The following is an 18,160-nucleotide window of genomic DNA, read 5'->3' as shown; positions in this document are numbered from 1 at the left end:
GCATTTACATAATTTTTCTTCCTTTTTTGTATAAATAGACAACTTTAATAGTTTGAATATGCTGAAATTTTTGTGTGAAAATTCATTGATATATATATTTTTTAGATCTCAGATTTCATGACGTACATTTATTCTTTTTCTTTGCTCACAAACAGCAGCCACTCAGTGGTGTACACGAGGAAAACGGACGCGTTTACTCCTGCTTCCACTGCAGTCTGCAGGGTTTATGGGGACGTGCTGCAGTAGCCTTTTACTGCAAAAAACACCCGAGTTTATTTCATCTTCAACTTATTGACTGCAGCTTGGAAAAACATACTTTGGGGCGGGGGGGGGGGGGGGTAGATGGGCCTAGAGGTAGTTTAAAGTTTTCAGCGTTAGTCTGGGTAAATGTAGCAACTCAGCTTGTTTGAAGCTATCAAAATCACATTGGTTTCCACCTGTTTAAGCATTTTACTGCTAAAAGGATCGAAAAGAAACAGAAATCGAAATTTGCTACTTTGGTTTTTCCTTTTTCTCTTAATACTCGAAACATAAATCACTTGCAGACCCCAAAAGGCTCTGTAGTAGCAGACTAAGATATCCCAAAATGCTGGTATCCCTAAAGGCTTTGCGACTGTCGCCTATTGCACATTCCCCTCCGAGAACATCCACGACTGCAAGATCAGCTGGTGGAGGAGAGATGACAGCACAAAGAAGGGGAAGGACGTAGACAAAGCAAGGGTAAGGAGACTTGTGGAAAAACCAAAGGTAGCAAAGGAGCTCGTTTCTGAGTCATAAACATATCACCGTCTGTAACATTATAAAAGCAGCTGAGAGGGATAGGTGATTAGTTTGAGTTCTTGGCTGCAAGTGCTTCTTCTCCAAACAATGATAGAAGTTATTCATCTTCACTGGACGAGAGCTTAAAACTTCCTCAACAAACGCCTGCCAAACACAAAACGCCTGGAATGGCTGCTCAGCATCTTCTTCAGCTTCAAAACGTAGAACGTAAAAAAAACCCCAACAAAACGGGGGGAAAGATTGGTTCTGCTTAAACGCCACATAGCAGGATAGCTCAGGTCCCCAGCACAGAGGCCTTTCTCATCACAAGTAGTCGCAGTATAAGTGTGCTCGTGGTGAGAACACCAAACACGTGACGAGTAAGAGAAGCAGCACCTGTGATTCGTACAGCTGCAAAACTATCTGCCTGAGGGTCAGCGGGTTTGAGGTTCCCAAAGCTCCACTGTGGTTCTGTCCTCCAGAGAAAACAAAACAAAACAAAAACACCAACAGCTAAACTTTATCCAACCATAAAGTTTGACCACATTCAGAAAGTTCAAAAGGAAAAAACAAACAAAACATACATCAAGATTTAACTGGGAAAATTTATCTCATTAGTCTTTCCCACAGTAGTTCTGCTTTTCATAGATTTTGACAAAAGATAGATCCAAAACGAGTATTCAGCATCAGGAACAGATGGTTAGATGGTGCGGTGCATGCTGTAATAACCTTTAGCACACAGACTAGTTTTGAAGGGTTTTTTGGTGAACAGTGTGTTGAAAACCTGTTTGCTCCACTTTTTTTTTTTTTTTTTAACTTCTCCATTAATTGTGTGTATCTTTATTGATCCTGATGAGGTCGGAGCACTAAAAGAGTGGTGATGGATGAAGTAGGACTATAGTTTTACGTTGCCAAAGTCCTTGGATAGGCTCTGCAGGTAAGCATCATGAATGGCACCAAGGAAGTCTGGGTCATTCTAGAAAATCAGGGCAGGAAGAAGAAGAAGAAGAAAAAAAGAAACTGTTTAAGTATGTGGATTTTGCAACCGTTAAACAGCATCAATGGTTTAATATAGCTTTCTGCAACCAGAATGGTCGCCCCCTGCTGGCTGTTAGAGAGAATGCATGGACAACAACTTCACACATGAGAAAATGAGAAAAAAAAAGAAAGAGCTAATTTATTTTTTATATACGGTATATAATCCATATTAATATAATTCTACAAGACCATTCATTTTGGGCACACACATGTTTATGTACACAGGAAGCACATTGTTGGTTATTTAGTTCTGGGAAGAACACCTAAGACTTCTGTGGGCGTCTCAGATCTGCCACTGTCTACACACTAAACAATTTTAGACAAGGTCCATTTTTAGTTCCATTGTATGTGTGGAAAAGATATTTAAAGTTATACATAATGTTATAATACAGGGGTAATTAGTACTAGCTTGAACTTTTCTCATGCTATGAAGTGCCGACAGTTTCTTTTATATGCTTTACGCTTCTACTTTACCTTAATGAGGTGTATCAGAGTCTCCTGTAGCTGTGCTTTACTGCAGGGGGCTGCTACAGGTTCTTTAGCTCCTCCAGAGGCTGAGGTGGGCTCAGTGGGTGCAGGAGGGACCATTGACGTTGCTGCCGGTGTCTTATTGAGGGACTGCTGGAAGGCACTGGGGGAAAGCAGCACAGAAACCCCTGATCCTGGAACAGCAAGACTTGGACTCATGGGGACAGCCTGAAAGAGGAAAGAAAAGCAAAAAATGAAATAAGATCAAAAATACTGGATTCAAATTTACCAGAAAAAAAAAATAGCTGAACTCACAGATATTTGTTTAATCAGATTTGGAGACTGAGAGAAAACATCCACGTCCTTTCCGTGTTGGAGAAGGGGTTTTCCCATAGGCTCTTGGAAGCTGTGGGGTGGGACCAATGTGCTTGGCAGGAAGTTGGGTGCGAGGATGGGTTTGTGGTGGTCTGAATTTACAGAAGGTGCTGCCGGTTTGAGTGTGGCGAGGATGTCCTGACCCATATAGGATGTTTGAGCAGTTGGAGGTCCTGCGGTACCAGGAGGAGCAGCTGAAGGCACTATGAGTGGGGACACTGAGGAGTGTAGCTGAGGGTCTGACCTTTGGATCACTGACTGGAATACAGGACTTGGGTGTAGTGCATATGGAGCAGGGAGCAGACCGGGGGCTTGATTCCTCTGGTTGGAACCAGGGTCTTGGGCTGCATGTTGGTGAATGAGGAGAGTGCTTTGTGGAGGTGGAGCAGGATACGGTTGTTTGTGGACATAGGCAGCGGAGGGGTCACTGGAAACAGTGTTGCTCTGCGTGGGCATGGTTGGTAGAGAGGGGTCCTTAGGGAGAGACGAACCAAAGAGCTCCTCCACTGTGATCTGCTTTACCACGGGGTGAGAGCTCTGCTGGGTAAAGAAACAATTACCTCAAATACAGCGGAGCTCAAAAAAAAATAAAAAATTAAAAAAAAAAATCAAATAACAGAAAACGAATCAAAAACTATTTTGATCATGTATTAATCATTCAGGTTGTTTAATAAGTAAGATTATGAAAGTTTGTTGGAAGCTATACGATTATCATATTTTGACAACATAGTTGGCTGCAAGTTTTGTTTTTGCGTTGCTAATCAGCTGGAGCTTACACTCTGCTGCTCCTGGTGCTATTTTAGCTGTTTAAGCTGTCGTCATCATTGAGCTTTACAAACAGCAAACAGTGTAAGCAGAGGCTTTTTTGGGTAACTATTAGGATTTTAATGCAAAAACAAAAAACTGGCTAATGGGATGAAAAGAAGACTTTTCTGTAAAAATTACAGTCCTTAGACCTGGTAAACATGGAGATGACACAGCTCCACTGCTTGTGATAAATATCTTAGAAATGTATCAGGAAACACAGGCTATAATATATCCAAATATAATAATGGTATATGATTGATTCACAACATGGCCCATTTCCCTTTCCATTTAGTTAACATTGATTGTCCCAAACTGTTCAGTTCATCTTAGCCCCGCATGCAAACCCTGCAGAAAACACAAGCAGCACTCATGGCTGTGACATAAATTGAAGGCACGTATTTGGGTGTCTGTTTGCAATGTTCCTTGCAGCATTCTCTGCTGCCAAATGCTAACTATGTATGGAGTGACAAGGATAAAAACATGCCCTTCTAACTGTCCTCCTCCACACTTTCTATGTGTAGGAGTGACAAGAATGACAAAGCTTTAAACATTTAAAGATACGGTAAACGAAAATTGGAACTCAAATCATTGCTTTGTGTGTGTGTTGTACCTTTTCAGGCTGCGGTGTGATGTGGGGATCTGTAGTGCTGGCAGCTGCTTTTGCTGTCTGTTCAATGGACACATCTGTTTCACCTCCTTGGGACTGCAATTATTGCACAAACATAAAAACATTAGATTATATTGAACTGTTCTCTCTATCTTAAACTGACAACTCCACACCTGAAAAAGACCCAGGTCATTTACCACTGTAATAACTTATATGGATATTCACACAACTTTGTTTTTGTTGTCAAAATTTCCACAAATTAGGGCTCAAATCCTGTCAAACACTATAGTTATACATCAGGTGATCATACTCGTGTGATAACATAAGTCAGATGTTACGTTAACTGCGTGTTTGCCACCTCACCCTCTGGTATTCTTCCTTGGCTTTGCTGAGCAGCTCCAAGATATCGATGCTGCGGGGTTCTGCGACTCCATTGGTTCTCCCCGGCTCTGCCCTCTCAGGTGACTTTTTCTGGGCATGGTCTGCTTCTTGTTTCACAATCCTGGCACAGAGTTAAAGCATGACATATTGCCTGCACACATAACTGTTGTTTGCTTTGTCAGATATTAAGTACTGATGATGTTGGGGTCAGAGTTAATATACTGAACAACCTTACTTTGTTTTTGTTTTTTAAAGTGAAATTACTCAAATTATACAAACCATGCAACGAAAACCAAAATATGAACTAGACAATCCAGGCCCTTACAAATTGCATCTTTGCTTCACAAGAGCACAATGCTGGGACAAATCAACAGATTTCCTAAGTGGGCCAATCGTTGCACAGCTCATTTGCACCATGATCACGGTTTATTTTGATAATTGTCATTAACCTGCTCGCACCCCGACTCATCCCCATGCCTGACTGGCTGAAAATCAGAAGAAGCAAAGTGCCTGGCTCTTTGTTTTGATCTATTAGTTGAGTTGGGAGCTGGGACTCACCAGCAGAACCACTTTTATTCTGAATTTTATTTGAAATGGGAAAGCAGAAATCCTAAGTTCTGAGATGGAATGCCTCCTCAAGTTGGATTTCTCACTGAGAATAATCAGAAAGCCCCACCAACCCTGACTTTACAATCCAAGATGGTGGCAGTAAGCGTAAACAATAGCAAAACATTAAAACTTCATTTCTACTGTTGGCCTTGGAACGGTTCGCAGCCGAGTGTGAAGCGGTGGGAATGAGAATCAGCACCTCCAAATCTGAGGCCATGGTCCTCAGCTGGAAAAGGGTGGAGTGCCCACTCTGGGTCCGGGACGAGAACCTGCTCCAAGTGGAGGAGTTTAAGTATCTCAGGGTCTTGTTCACAAGTGATAGGAGAAGGGAGCGGGAGATCGACAGATGGATTGGTGCAGCGGCTGCAGTGATGCGGACGCTGTACCGTCTGTTGTGGTGAAGAGGGAGCTGAGTGTAAAAGCGAAGCTCTCAATTTACCGGTCGATCTACGTCCCTACCCTCACCTATGGCCACGAGCTGTGGGTAGTGACTGAAAGTACGAGATCGCGGATACAAGCGGCAGAAATGGGCTTCCTCCAAAGGGTGGCTGGCCTCTCCCTTAGAGATAGGGTGAGAAGTTCGGCCATTCGGGAGGGGCTCAGTGTAGAGCCGCTGCTCCTCCACATTGAAAGGAGCCAGTTGAGGTGGTTCGGGCATCTGTGAAGGATGCCTCCTGGGCGAGGTTTTCCGGGCATGTCCCACTGGGAGGAGGCCCAGAGGCAGACCCAGGATACGCTGGAGAGATTATATCTCTCGGCTGGCCTGGGAACGCCTTGGTGTTCCCCCAGATAAGCTGGAGGAGGTGGCTGGGGAGAGGGAGGTCTGGGCTTCTCTGCTTGGGCAGCTGCCCCCGCGACCCGGCCCCGGATAAGCGGAAGAAAATGGATGGATGGATACTACTGTTGCGTATGTGTGACCTGCTAAATAAGCCGTACATTATATTGCTAGTGATGAATGAAAAGCTCTACAATGCTCCCGAGCAAAACAAAGTCTGTTTTTCCTCGATTTTTTTCACTTTACTGCACCGTAGTCAACTTGGGAGTGACGTGATTGCTCCTTTTACCTTGCAAGATGGAGATGGCAGTCTTACTTTTAAGGTGGAGCCTGAATCTTACATCCCGCTGCATAGTTGGTTCATGGTCTGATTTGCTTTTCATGGGGCTCCTATATTTTTGTTTAATTTGAATTATTCTGTATTAAAAACTCCTTACACTGCATCAACTTTATGGCATCTTATATGTGGAGTTGTTCAAACCCTGCATTTAGTGAACATAACAGACCTCCACATTTCCAGAAAGTACACATTGTAATTCAATTTGGAAATACAAATCAAACTTGATAAGTGGAAAAAACAGACAAACGTAAAGCCTTGCCCAATTTCATCCACTTCCTCCATCAAATGTCTGGCTACTTACTTGACCATGAGCTGAGCGATGCGTTGACAATCCTTCTTGTCATAGAACCAAATACTATAGATACCCACTGTTAAAAACACAGATACAAATAATGCATTTAATAACACTGACAGCAGACACCAGTTTATACAAAACTCTTTAAAACAAACCCGACCCTTCATAAATACAGCTAAAGGAACTATATGATTTTTAAGTCTTTTTAAGATTATTAATTTAGTCAGCTTTGTGACTTAACATAATTGAGCCATCCAAGAAAACACTGAAAACAACACTAAATGAGCACTGTACATGACTGCACATTAGTGGACCTTAGGATCAATGAGAATCTGACAGTCCAAAGCAGTGAAGTTACAAAACAATCAAACACAAAAAGGAGAAGTTCATCTGTGGAGAGCTAACACAGCATTCACCGACACCAAACGGAAAACAAGCAAACTGCACATTTGCAGTTTCTGATGAAAAACAATAATTTTATATGAAGCTGCTCATGCTTTGTGTGTGTCTATGTGATGAAACACTGGTGTATTCAAGTTCCCTCTAAAGCCTGAGGTAACCTAGCAACCCAAGTGCTTGCCTCCCTGGAGCATCCCCTGCTACCAACGGGAACACAAAGTGTTGTAAACAGGTGTATGCACAAGTCCAAGTACACACCCCAGCAACAGACATCTGAAACTTTGAGCGCACGCATCAGCCTGCAGAAGAGATTTCAAACACACCTGGAGCAGCATTAACATCCCTCTGAAGAATCCATCCTCTCCGTGTTCGACTCTATGCTCGTCAAACAATCATCTTTCAGCAATATCAGCCTTCATTATTTTTAATTGGAGAGAGGAGTCTCAGGAGCATCATCTACATCCTGCTCTCACTTTCTCTCACAAACCTGAACTCTACCTAGAGAGCAATCACAAACAGCAAAACAGACTTCAGGCAGAGAACAAACAAAGGCTCCTCAGCCCGTAACTTATCTTACTGAAAAGCTCAAATGGGCAGTGCAAACCTTCATGTGGAACAAATGATCAAAAACCGTTTACTCTGACCCGCCTTACAGTGACCATCAGCTGTCAGACGAGCATCTTCACAGCCTGAGGAACACCTTCAACCACTTTATCTGCCCGCAACCTAACACACTTTGAGGAATTAAAATGAAAACAGCAGCAGTCGGACTCCTGTGAAGCACCTGGAAAAGCTTCTGACTTGGATATCAACAAAAACATTACATCATGTCTTCCATACCAGGCAGGCTGATAGGCAAGCCGAGTCCTAAAGGGGAGCAGTCCACTCTGACGCTGAGCCTGGCCATGTTATTTTTTCTCATTAGCAAACAAATGGGAAAACAATCCAACTCCTTGTTCATTGCCTTAATGAAACTTCTGTTCAGACTTTTGATAGATTACCTCGGTGGGAGCACTGTCAGTTACTTTCTGAGGATTTGAGGATTTATTTCCAGCCTTTTCATCTGATACTACTCCCTGCTGAACTCATAACGCTAAACGATTTCACTGGAATAAGCCTTCAGGAAAAAACGCAGCAGGCATAAAAATATTTATATAATAGAAGCCTAATTCACCCCTTAGAGCCAAAAGTTTTTTTGTTTGTTGGTCCAATACAGAATGAAAACTGTGGCCACACAAAGCTGAATACTGTGTGGTTTGACAGACCAGTCTGAGGCCATGAATGACAAGGTCTTCCTCCTTGATTCTCCAAGATACAAGAAGGACTTCAAGCAAAAGGGAGAAGAGCTGTTCCAGAGAACACTGGGAAAGTGTCTGTCCAGCATTTTCAAAGGTACTAATGTGTTCTGGCATTATTGCTTTTGAGCAGGAAAAATGAAATAAAACCAATACAGCAAACAAACTTAACACAAAATCTATATGTAGAGAAACGCAGAAATTCTTTGAATACAACATTTTTCATTTTTTTCTAAAGTTCATGAATTAAAAACTAAGAGTGCGGTAACATTTAGATAAAGGTTAAAAGTTTACTGACTGTTTGGATATTTACTTTTTTCAGTTAATTTGTGATTTTTCTTGCCCAAATTATCATCTCTTTTTGTCTAAAGCGGAGCCTTTCAAAGCTATGGTAAATGTTTCTCTTCGACACTACCTTTTGTGATACAGCGCTATATTATGGGAGAAACATTGTACTAGAGAAATATTATGTAGCTGAGAAACATTGGCTGATATTCTGGGATGGTGGTCTTTTTTTGTTCCCTCAAACTTTGAGAAGCTGTGAAGTACTGCAGCACATCTGATTTCAGTCCAAGCATACACAGAAATATGAATCTCCTGCACATGACATCTGCAGTTTCTGTGTAACTGGACAACAAAACACTCACAGTTGCCATTTCTGTAGAGCAAGAATGGATCCTGTAGCTGAAACTCCAGGTCTTTATTGATTGGCTCTACAAGGTTCTCCGTGCTCAGTCGATTCATGATGGTGAAGCCATGGTGAGGGGAAGCAGACCTTTCAGGGACAAAAAACATAAAACATCACCTCACTGATATGACATATCTCTGTGTCGATTAGTTTAGTCATCCATGAATGATTTTTTTATGACAAAGAATTAACACATTTAGAAAAAAAAAGTTCACTGATTTTCAGATTAGTTTGGCCTCTTCATCCCATTTTTCAAACCCTGGCTGCTGCTCTCTGGCCATGTGGTATGTGGTTGCCTAAACTGGCACAGATCTCATTGTCTTTGATCACTACCCAGTGCTCCTGATAATGGCTGAAGGTAGGGATGTAAGATTGAAAGTTTCCCTTTAGGACTCTGCTCTTTCTTTACCACTGCTGATCTGTAAACCATCTGCATCGCTGCAGATGTGGCCCCGATCAGTCCGTCAATTTCACGCTCCCCTCAATTGTGTACAAGATCCAAATAGCAAATAATCCCTTACATGGAGGGAGCACTCCACCCTTTTCTAGCTGAGAACTATGGCCTCAGGCTTGGAGGTAGGTTGGAGGATTCTCAGATATTGTAAATGAGAATTTCTGAGAATTACATAATTCTCAATTTTGTGAAAAATATTCATATTAATCAATAACCAATTAAATCGGTTGCTAACATTTCGTTATTTTCAAATGAATATATGAACAGCCCTCAAAACAACGATGCGCGTTAAAGCTGTTTATCAAACAAGTCTTTACACTTCAAGTGGAATTAATTACTAAAACTTTTACTTATTATTTTCCTGTTTAAACAGGGTGTGATTTTCGTTCTGTGAGCGGACAAAAATCACATGCAATCTAATTCGTGTTTGTTTACAAAGACTGAGGCCTGCACACGTGCGTAGAACACGTCAAATGACAGCGCGTGAAACGTAAGAACAGGTAAACAAGTCCTCGCGGTCAACGCGTTACATTCCTATAAAAGCCTCACGTGCTTACCTTGTATAAACAAACAGGGTGCCCTCGATTTCAGTCTTCTCCTGTAAAATAAAAAGTGAAGGTGTGAGTCAGAAACGATAAACATGCTGAATAATAGCAAAGGACGCTGTTAGCACAACTATAGCTAGCGGATAAAAGATTACGCTTATTGGTATTTAAAAAATAAATAAATAATTTTTTTTCAAAATGACAGTGGTGGCGAAACACAACGTGTGTAAGCATTACCTGGATAAAGTTCACTTCCGCAAATATTATCAAATTTCTTTGTATTTTTGTGTTTATACAGAACAGCTAGCATGCTAAGTCAAATAGCTTTGACGGCTTTCCGCAAAGTCACGTTACTTACAAACTTACCCACTCATTCGCCTTGGAGTTGAAGTTATATAGAGCCACCTGGCCGGTAACATCGAGCAATTTGTTTATGTATGGATCTTGCCTCTGTAGAGCAGCTAAGCTCATCATATGTCCAGCATTTACGGTCTCCATTTTGGATATGATTGTTGCTCCCACACGGACGGAATTCAGCAGACACATATAACTTCCGCTGTCCCCGGAAAACACGGCTCTTTAAAAAAGTTTCCGAGGCACTGATTTTTTCCGCATATTAATCCGAACTGTAATTGTGGTCAGTCGCATTTAGCTAGAGCTAGAGAGTGCTTAAATACAAAATGTTTCTAGGAAAAAAACTCTGGTGACTCTTTTGAGCTTCAAAGTCGATCAAATAATAATAATAATAATAATTTATGATAATAATAATAACTTATAATAATCGTGGCATGATTAGATATTTACGATAGGATATAATTTCCAAATAGTAAAACCTATTTGAGGAAAACCAGTTAAAGAAAAACGATATTTATGGCTGTGTGTTTTAATTCGAAACCTCTGTGACACTTTACGTCTACTTTAGTTTATGTTCTTTATTTGAAATCGCACTCATCTGTAGTCACGTTAAATCCTAACTTTGCTCGAAATGGCAGACTGATAGTGAAAAGTTAAAACGCCCCTGTGTCCTGGCGTGACCTTTTTGTGCTTATTGTAATTATTTGGACATAATACTTTAAACCCATTGCGTGCATAGTGGGATTGTGCAGGATTGCTGTCCGGACCGAGCTGCATCTGCCTCCCTCACCTGCAGTTTATGGAACAGTGGAGCAGGATTATAATCTGAGGATTACGCGCCACCGTGAAACTTTATCCCGCAGGCTCAGGTAATCCAATCACGGGTAACCTTCCAGCACCGCTCTAACAACCCATTTCCTCTCGAATCTTCGCGGAGAGAGGACAGAAAAAAGCGCAATGAGGCCCCCGAGAAGAGCCAGGTGATCTAATGCCGTTAATCATAAGGGCAAGACCCCTGCGGGGTAAGTCCGAGCGTTTAACTCTTCATATGGATAGGATAGGATAAGATAGGGACATGGTATTCATCCTCAAATACAGAAATTTCCCTCTTAAGGGAAAGTATAGTTGTCACCATTTGTTTCTAGCAGATTTATCACTGTTCCGACTGGTTTCTTTTGTGCAGTCACGTGTCTCATGACCTTCTTACAGCACTTAACCGAATCGTAAAGGATAAACAGATTCGGAGGTTTTGAAACCCGTGGATAGTTTTAAAGCAGGTACACGGCTGTACTTTAAACGACCTTTAATTGCAGCCTTGCAGCAGTTTTTAATTTAGGATCATACAATTTAATATAGTGAGATAGATATACATTTCTCCCTGTCTTCGTTGCTCTCTGATGTCATCGCACGACTTAATTCTCCAGTCAGATGATTTGTTTTTATAGGGTTTTTTTTTAAAGCAGCATCTGGCGTCTAGAGTTAAAAACATTTAAATGTTTACGTTGAGATGATCTCATTCGCTCTTTGCAAGTTTCCCAATAGGAAGCAACAGGTGCATTTCCAGTTGGTGGGCGCGCGTGATTTCAGCACAGTGGAGCCCACGCGATTGCTCCAACTTGTGTCAGTCCGTCCCCAGCCACAGAGAGGATAATTGACAGCACTGGATTGACTACCCCTGCCAGCGCGTCCTCTCGGATACGCCGTGAATCTGCAGGCAGGCACCCGGATGTGGCGAAAATGTTTGGCGCTCCTCTCAGGGTCTGCGCTCGGAAAACATTTTATGATTCAGGTTAAAGGCTCTGTTCAGGTTTCGCGCCTTCGACACCTTCGGACGGTTTTTCCAACGATGAGTTGGATTTAAAACGGATCTTTTCGATGTGGATTCGAGGATGCAAGAAGCAGATGAACAGTCTGAAGGTAAAAAAACAAAACCTAAAACGTGCGTGTGGAAGCGCAGGAGGAGAGTTGGAGCGCAGCAGAGAGAGAGGGAGAGGGGGCGAGAGCGCTCGTTTGGTTTATTCTCTGGATGTCTGATTAATCCGTGTGATTATATGCTCTGAGTCGTGGCTGCTGCTGACATGTTTTTTCCCCTCCTCAACTTATTCCAGTGCAGGGATTGTGTATTAACACTGTAAGCGCTTGTAGGCTACATTATTGTGATAACATCAGTAATCAGATCCACTGGGAAGCGAGTTGAGGCTAGTTCTCCGAAAAATGGTTGACTATAACAGTCATTCTGAAACCATGTGACAGGATGCTTTGAATATATTCGCTCTGCAGAACAAGCTGCGAGACCCTAAATGAACTTTTTAAAAGTAAATTCCTTCTCTTCTAAGTTTTTCTTTTAGAGTTTAGAAGCTGTCCAAACAAAAGCAGCAAAACTCGACCACAGCAACAGTCAACAGCTGTTTTGCAGCATCTTGTGACAGATGTGCGACATCCAGCAGAAGCGCTGGGTTAATTCCTTTTACATGTCGGACAGGCTGTGACTATTATTAACTAGCAGCGTGCACTTGTTCTGCTGCACCTGTGGCGGTGGTGTATCGCTGTATGAGGATGGGTGGTGCTGAAATGTTTTGAATGCACCTCTCACCTGCGATCGCGCTGACATCAAGCGCAATTAAAGTGAAGTGACGTTTTGGATAGACTTCCCCGCATAATAAACTATCATGTTTTAACTATGAGCGTCGAGTCATCGTGACTATGATTTTGCACAGACGAACACAGAATATTGATGAAAAGTAATAAAATTAAGGCGCTTGCCTGAAATCTGATAAAGGAACCAGCTTTGTCTAATCATTACCTTTTAAAAGAAAAGCTTTATTCTTCTCAGATTTTGTGCCTCTCTCTCATATTGCACATGACCCACACAAATCGATTCCTCATTTCTTTTTTCTTTCTTTCTTTTTCTTTATGTGCTTAGTTGTGTGTTGGAGCTGTTTTTGCTGGATGACACGGCCAGTCTATAGCTGACAACACTCCCCGATGTGACTGTGCTATAGAGTTGCAGTGTGCAACTGTGTCAAGGGCACTGACTTTTTAGCTCATGGTCTGCATTGATTTTAATGACTCTCTCTGTCTCTCCCATTCATGCAGGCTGTTCTGCTTTCTCTTTCTATAGCTGTCTTTTCTGGGCTCCTTTCAAGCCCGTCATCACCATAATTATAATCACCATAATCACCTCTTCTTCTTATTTTTCTGCCCATTTTATCTCTGGATGGGTTCTTAAAGGACAGTTAATTGCATATTAAGCAAGTAAATGTACAAGGCAAGTTTAAATGTGAAGTAGTGATAATGTTGTCGACATTATATATGTATGTCCACTGCCATTAGGCTCCCAATAGAGTTTTGCAAAAAGCTGAATTGAAATTCTAGCGGTTATCTTCAGTCTCCTCATTCATTGGGAAAGCATAGTGGTGTCCTTGTTTGAAAAGCACTTTAAAGACTGATTTTTAAGACCAAGACCAAGACTATGGGTATTATTTATGAGTCCTATAATGACAATTTTATTTAAAAGTAATCTCATTTTATTGTCACAGCAGGTTGTGGATTACACCTTTATGTGACCAGCTGATCTTTTTTGTAGACTTCCATCCCTTTGCCAACAGTGAAAATGCAAAGTGCTTTTTGATGGGCAAAAAATACAACATCCATGCTAATAACATGGCTGAAGGGTATTTTTCCCATCGCTTGTTCACTCTTATACTTTGAATTTATCAGCCATTATAAATGTCTCTGCCAATATATGGACTAATAGCTGAAATAGCCAATATATCAGAAACATATTGGCACAAATTGTATTTATAATTTTCTAAAAAAATTTAATGTTCCCCACATCCATCCCTAAGATTACGGGTACAAGACAGAAAACCCCCCAATTTGATATAATAACATAAACAGTATACATAATAGGGATGGGGGGACTCGTTCTCCTTAACTCACCATCAGTTCATGAGTGTGCCATTATTATGTACATTAACAAGACAAAAACAGCAGCATTATGATAGCCATTCAGTGAAAGGCAGCCAGGTGGTTCTGAATCTTTCCAGAGAGTTGGCTCTACTGTACCTCAGTTTTTATAACACAACATAGAAAGCATTTCTCTAACCCAGATTTTAAAGAATGGAGTCTTGTCTTTTTGACAATCAAGAAAATACATCTGTGAGATGTTAAAGGAGCAAACACAATTGTCTTTGCTGGTGCTGCGGAAATCGTGACCTCCAAAGGCAGGAGAGCCACAAGATGGAGATGCCACTGTGTTTTGTCTACACAAGAATGTCAGGGCCTCAAAAAATATTCTTCCGAAAACTGTTCAATGATTGGCTGTGGCAAAACATGCGAGCTGGAGTGGCTGGTTCTTGATGGAAGTGTAAACACGTTGAGCTAATATTAGGATATATTTCTGCAAGCTTATCATTTGAATAGTGTAGATTAAGAACACATTTTAGGCAATTTTTCTAGAGCCTTTGTTTTGCTCCATGAGCATAGATGAATACTCTGAATGTTAGTGTAGATTTTGGATATGTTACTTTTTGCATAGGGATTCAAAGTGAGTATATCATCTGTATTATTACTAGCTGGCAGATATGAGCCTGAAATTGTAAAAATGTGGAAAGGATTTTGGAATGTTGCAGCTTTTCTGCAATGCCTCCAATGACACACATGTTCAGGTGTTTTTGTTTATAACTTCAATCTCAAAATATTATCCCTGTTTCCCACTCTCTCTCTCCAGGGGCACAGTATGCCAGCAACAGAAGGACCACTACCCCAACTGACACCTCAGCTCCCTGGTCAGAAAGAAACACCCATCTGCACCAGCTCCATCCATCACAGTCCCTTCATCCTCCAGCTAGCACCGGCAAGCCCGTCGGCTCCGCTCATGGCCTCCTCGGGCCCAACAACTCCATTCAGGGTCCCGGTGGAGCTGCACCCGGAGTCAGCCCGGTCCTCGCTTGGCATGCCGCCATTAGCGCAGCCCGGCAAGCGCAGGGCGATCCTGAAAAGCCCAATATAAGTTCACGTCCCCCAGTTTGTACCACTTCTACGCCAGCTCCTGTGGGCTCACTGGCACAGAAGAAGAGGCAGCAGTATGCCAAAAGCAAAAAGCAGGGAGGATCCACCAGCGGCAGACCGCCCAGAGCCCTTTTCTGCCTCACCCTCAACAATCCGATCCGCAGAGCCTGCATCAGTCTGGTGGAGTGGAAGTATCTTTTAGCTCAGGGACCAGCAGGCGTCTGGGTGTCTCAGTGCATTTGGTGTCTTTGTGTGGATGGATTGTGTCACAGAGCAGCGAGTGAATGAAAGTATAAATGAATCTGTCAGTGAGATAAATAACTCAGTGTCATGATCTGAAATTGGATGCTGATTCCAAATTCTGAACTTGTAATTAGAAGGGAGGGTCCATGGAGACGAGTCATTAGCTAAACTGCTAGTTGGGGGATGGATTAGAAAAACAACGGTTATATGCAAGTTTCGGTGAAATAAGGACATTTTATCATTAGCTACATTTCTATAACTTTTTAAAAATGTGCATATACCCCCCCCAAAAAAAAAATCAAAAAACTGTTAACAGGATAATGACAGTTATCTTAATCTATTAGTACGATATAAAATACTTTTAGTGGTCTTACTTACCGTGTTCCTTAACCACCTCCTTTCAGGCCCTTTGATATCTTTATACTGCTGTCTATTTTTGCCAACTGTGTGGCCTTAGCCATCTACATCCCCTTTCCTGGAGACGACTCCAACTCTACCAACCAAGAACTGGTGAGTAGTAACAAGGATGTTATTCATGTAATCGTGTGTTAACCCTTTCAGTTTATGTATGCCTGTTTGTGGTCAGCTGGGTGTACTGTGGGACGGTGCAGGACTTCAAAGGCTTGGTTAGGTGTCATGTTACACATTTGGATGATTTTGTTGTTGTTTGTAGTAGAGCAGGGCGATATGATCAAAAATATTTATCACGATATACATTTGAAAATTTGTGATAACAATATAACCGAGGATATAACTGACACTAGACAAAATACTTTACAACTCCACAACTTTATTAGTGCAAAAAACAAGCAAACCCATCAATGTATTTTCTAAACAAGCAGCTTTTATGTGCATTAAAGTTATATAAAAATTTAACAGTGCAAATGCAAATTCCTTGCTGACAGTTTAACCAAAAGGCATTTCCAGTGAAAATTGGCCGACATGTCCTCAGCATAACCATGTATAATATCCACAAAACTTAAAAAGAGGTTATACACACACAATACGGTAATATTATGTTGAAGCGCAGTACGTATCACTCCGCGAGGTTCCTGCCTACGATAGCCGTAATGCTCCGAAAATCAATCAAGCGGTGCGGCCTTGTAGCTTAGCAAAGTCATACTGAAACATTTGACAGATTTTCAAGCGACGTGTACCACATAAAATCATTTCAAGGTCAGTAAACACAACCAGAATTCATACATAAAGCACACGGGATTATAAGGGGCACTGTCGATTTTCAGGAAAATCAAAGGATTGATTTTAAGTGTGCCGTATTTTCCAAAAAAACACAGTAATAACGACAGCCCGCTTGCATGCTCTACCAAAAATAGTGCTTTGTTGTATATCTGACGGACGAAAGCTAAACCAGTTCCACACCACTGAAGTTGCAGCATTTTTACAAACCAATTCTGGTTCATCCGTTTCATTCAACGATCCGCTTTCGCCCTTCTCATTTTCCGTCGCCGCCATGCTTTTTCCGCCGTGTGCATATGAAAACAAAGGCACTGCGCATGCACGTTTTACCCATATTCTACCGCGATATTTCATTTTCTTATCGTTGCCCAACATTATACCGGTATTACCGTGAACAGTAGGATATGGCCCAGCCCTAGTTCGTAGTCTTACTTAAAGTCTAATGTGAAGCCATTTTAATAATGAATGTGAGGGGGCATACATGCACTTTGCAGCTTTTTATAACCTTTATTGTGGAAGATTGATGCTTTGAATTTAAATTGAAGCCATGCACATAGAAAAGTCTGAAATTAGGTATTTAGGTAGATTTTTAGTTTATTTGGAGAACATGCAGTGCAAACATTCAGAGCGGGCTCCTGTACAGCTCTGATGCAGGAGCTGCCTGAGTTGGGTTGAAATGAATTGTTTTTCTCTGCTTAAAACAAAAGGAACACATCATTTGGGGCCTCACATGCTAAAAAACAGCTTGACTAGTATTTGAGGGGTACAGTTCACTTCAGAATCAAATAAACATATGTTGTATGTGGCCATTGATGTTATTTAGATTGTTTTGTGTATACTGCTCAGTTTGGGAGATGTTGACTGTAGAGATGCTTGCAGCCTCTTGAATATAACAGAACTAAGTGGCACTTGCTTTGTGGTGCTCAAAGTGCCAAAAATGAATTTGATTAGTTATTTTTCGAGAGTTCAATTTTTTTAATGCTAAACAGCAATAACAGGTGATACTCTTGTGGTTTCATTTTTCGTGTCTTTTTATACTTTGCTTTGCCATGTGTGCGTTTGCAGATGCTGAATGCACACCATGCATCATGCTGTTAGCTGATTCCACTTCCACTATTGTCATCGGCCACATAAAAACACACAATGGCTATACACTTTTGCATGAGATTGATGTGCTGGACGTGCGAGTTTCGTCAGAGGGCTTTCCCGGCAATATTTGAATAGATGTGTTGGGTTTCATTGTTTTGTTGGCACACAAACAAACACTGGTGCGTGCATTTATGAAAGCATAAATGAACTGCACACACATGCACACACCCACCCACTGGGTCATCCCTCTGCGTGTCACACAGCAGCTCCCAAGAGGAGCACTGAGGTGAAAAGACAGAGACGGAGTTTGACATAGAAACCAGTTTGTTTTGTTGACTCCATAATTACAGTGTTGTCTGGCAGCATCAAAGCACAAACAGAATAATAGTTATTACTTTACAATGCAAGAAAACAATTTTAGATCAGATC

The 18,160-nt window shown here is 41.6% G+C and overlaps 2 protein-coding genes across 29 annotated transcripts in view; one reads left to right on the top strand and one right to left on the bottom strand.

The window, feature by feature from the left end:
• Window positions 1–1,350: 1,350 nt before the first annotated feature.
• Window positions 1,351–10,407, bottom strand: dcp1a (decapping mRNA 1A). 2 transcript variants are annotated; one of them, XM_026154071.1, is made up of 9 exons: window positions 10,202–10,407; window positions 9,848–9,888; window positions 8,796–8,923; window positions 6,461–6,527; window positions 4,418–4,556; window positions 4,058–4,150; window positions 2,581–3,180; window positions 2,272–2,493; window positions 1,351–1,735 (listed from the first exon to the last, which is right to left on the bottom strand). In XM_026154071.1, the coding sequence occupies exons 1-9, from the start codon at window positions 10,379–10,381 to the stop codon at window positions 1,655–1,657; spliced, it is 1,551 nt and encodes a 516-aa protein (XP_026009856.1). In that variant the 5' UTR covers window positions 10,382–10,407; the 3' UTR covers window positions 1,351–1,654. The 2 variants fall into 2 exon arrangements, with proteins under 2 accessions (XP_026009856.1, XP_026009857.1); XM_026154072.1 differs by having other exon boundaries at window positions 2,581–3,177.
• Window positions 10,408–11,064: 657 nt separating this feature from the next.
• Window positions 11,065–18,160, top strand: part of cacna1db (calcium channel, voltage-dependent, L type, alpha 1D subunit, b) — an 88,074-nt gene continuing 80,978 nt past the window's right edge. For 25 of the 27 annotated variants that reach the window (XM_026154064.1, XM_026154053.1, XM_026154068.1 and 22 more), the window contains exons 1-3: window positions 11,065–11,211; window positions 14,922–15,393; window positions 15,850–15,955. In XM_026154064.1, the coding sequence (XP_026009849.1) occupies window positions 11,178–11,211; window positions 14,922–15,393; window positions 15,850–15,955 (612 nt within the window). In that variant the 5' untranslated portion in view covers window positions 11,065–11,177. Of the gene's footprint in view, window positions 11,212–11,259; window positions 12,107–14,921; window positions 15,394–15,849; window positions 15,956–18,160 lie in introns of those variants that run through there. The other 2 variants (XM_026154059.1, XM_026154044.1) reach the window with 1 other exon arrangement.

Source organism: Astatotilapia calliptera, chromosome 20, assembly GCF_900246225.1.
Source record: "Astatotilapia calliptera chromosome 20, fAstCal1.2, whole genome shotgun sequence".
In the NCBI taxonomy this organism is placed as follows: domain Eukaryota; kingdom Metazoa; phylum Chordata; class Actinopteri; order Cichliformes; family Cichlidae; genus Astatotilapia; species Astatotilapia calliptera.
The sequence above is the reverse complement of the archived record's forward strand: the minus strand, read 5'-3'. Positions and strand labels throughout refer to the sequence as shown.

What these genes read in the sequence shown, in the direction of transcription:
- dcp1a (XM_026154071.1), bottom strand. Translation starts at nt 10,381, where the DNA reads ATGTGTCTGCTGAATTCCGTCCGTGTGGGAGCAACAATCATATCCAAA. An exon ending in ATCTGATTAAACAAATATCT is followed by an intron (nt 2,494 to 2,580) that starts GTGAGTTCAGCT and finishes TTCCTCTTTCAG; the next exon opens with GCTGTCCCCATGAGTCCAAG. An exon ending in CTCTGATACACCTCATTAAG is followed by an intron (nt 1,736 to 2,271) that starts GTAAAGTAGAAG and finishes CTGATTTTCTAG; the next exon opens with AATGACCCAGACTTCCTTGG.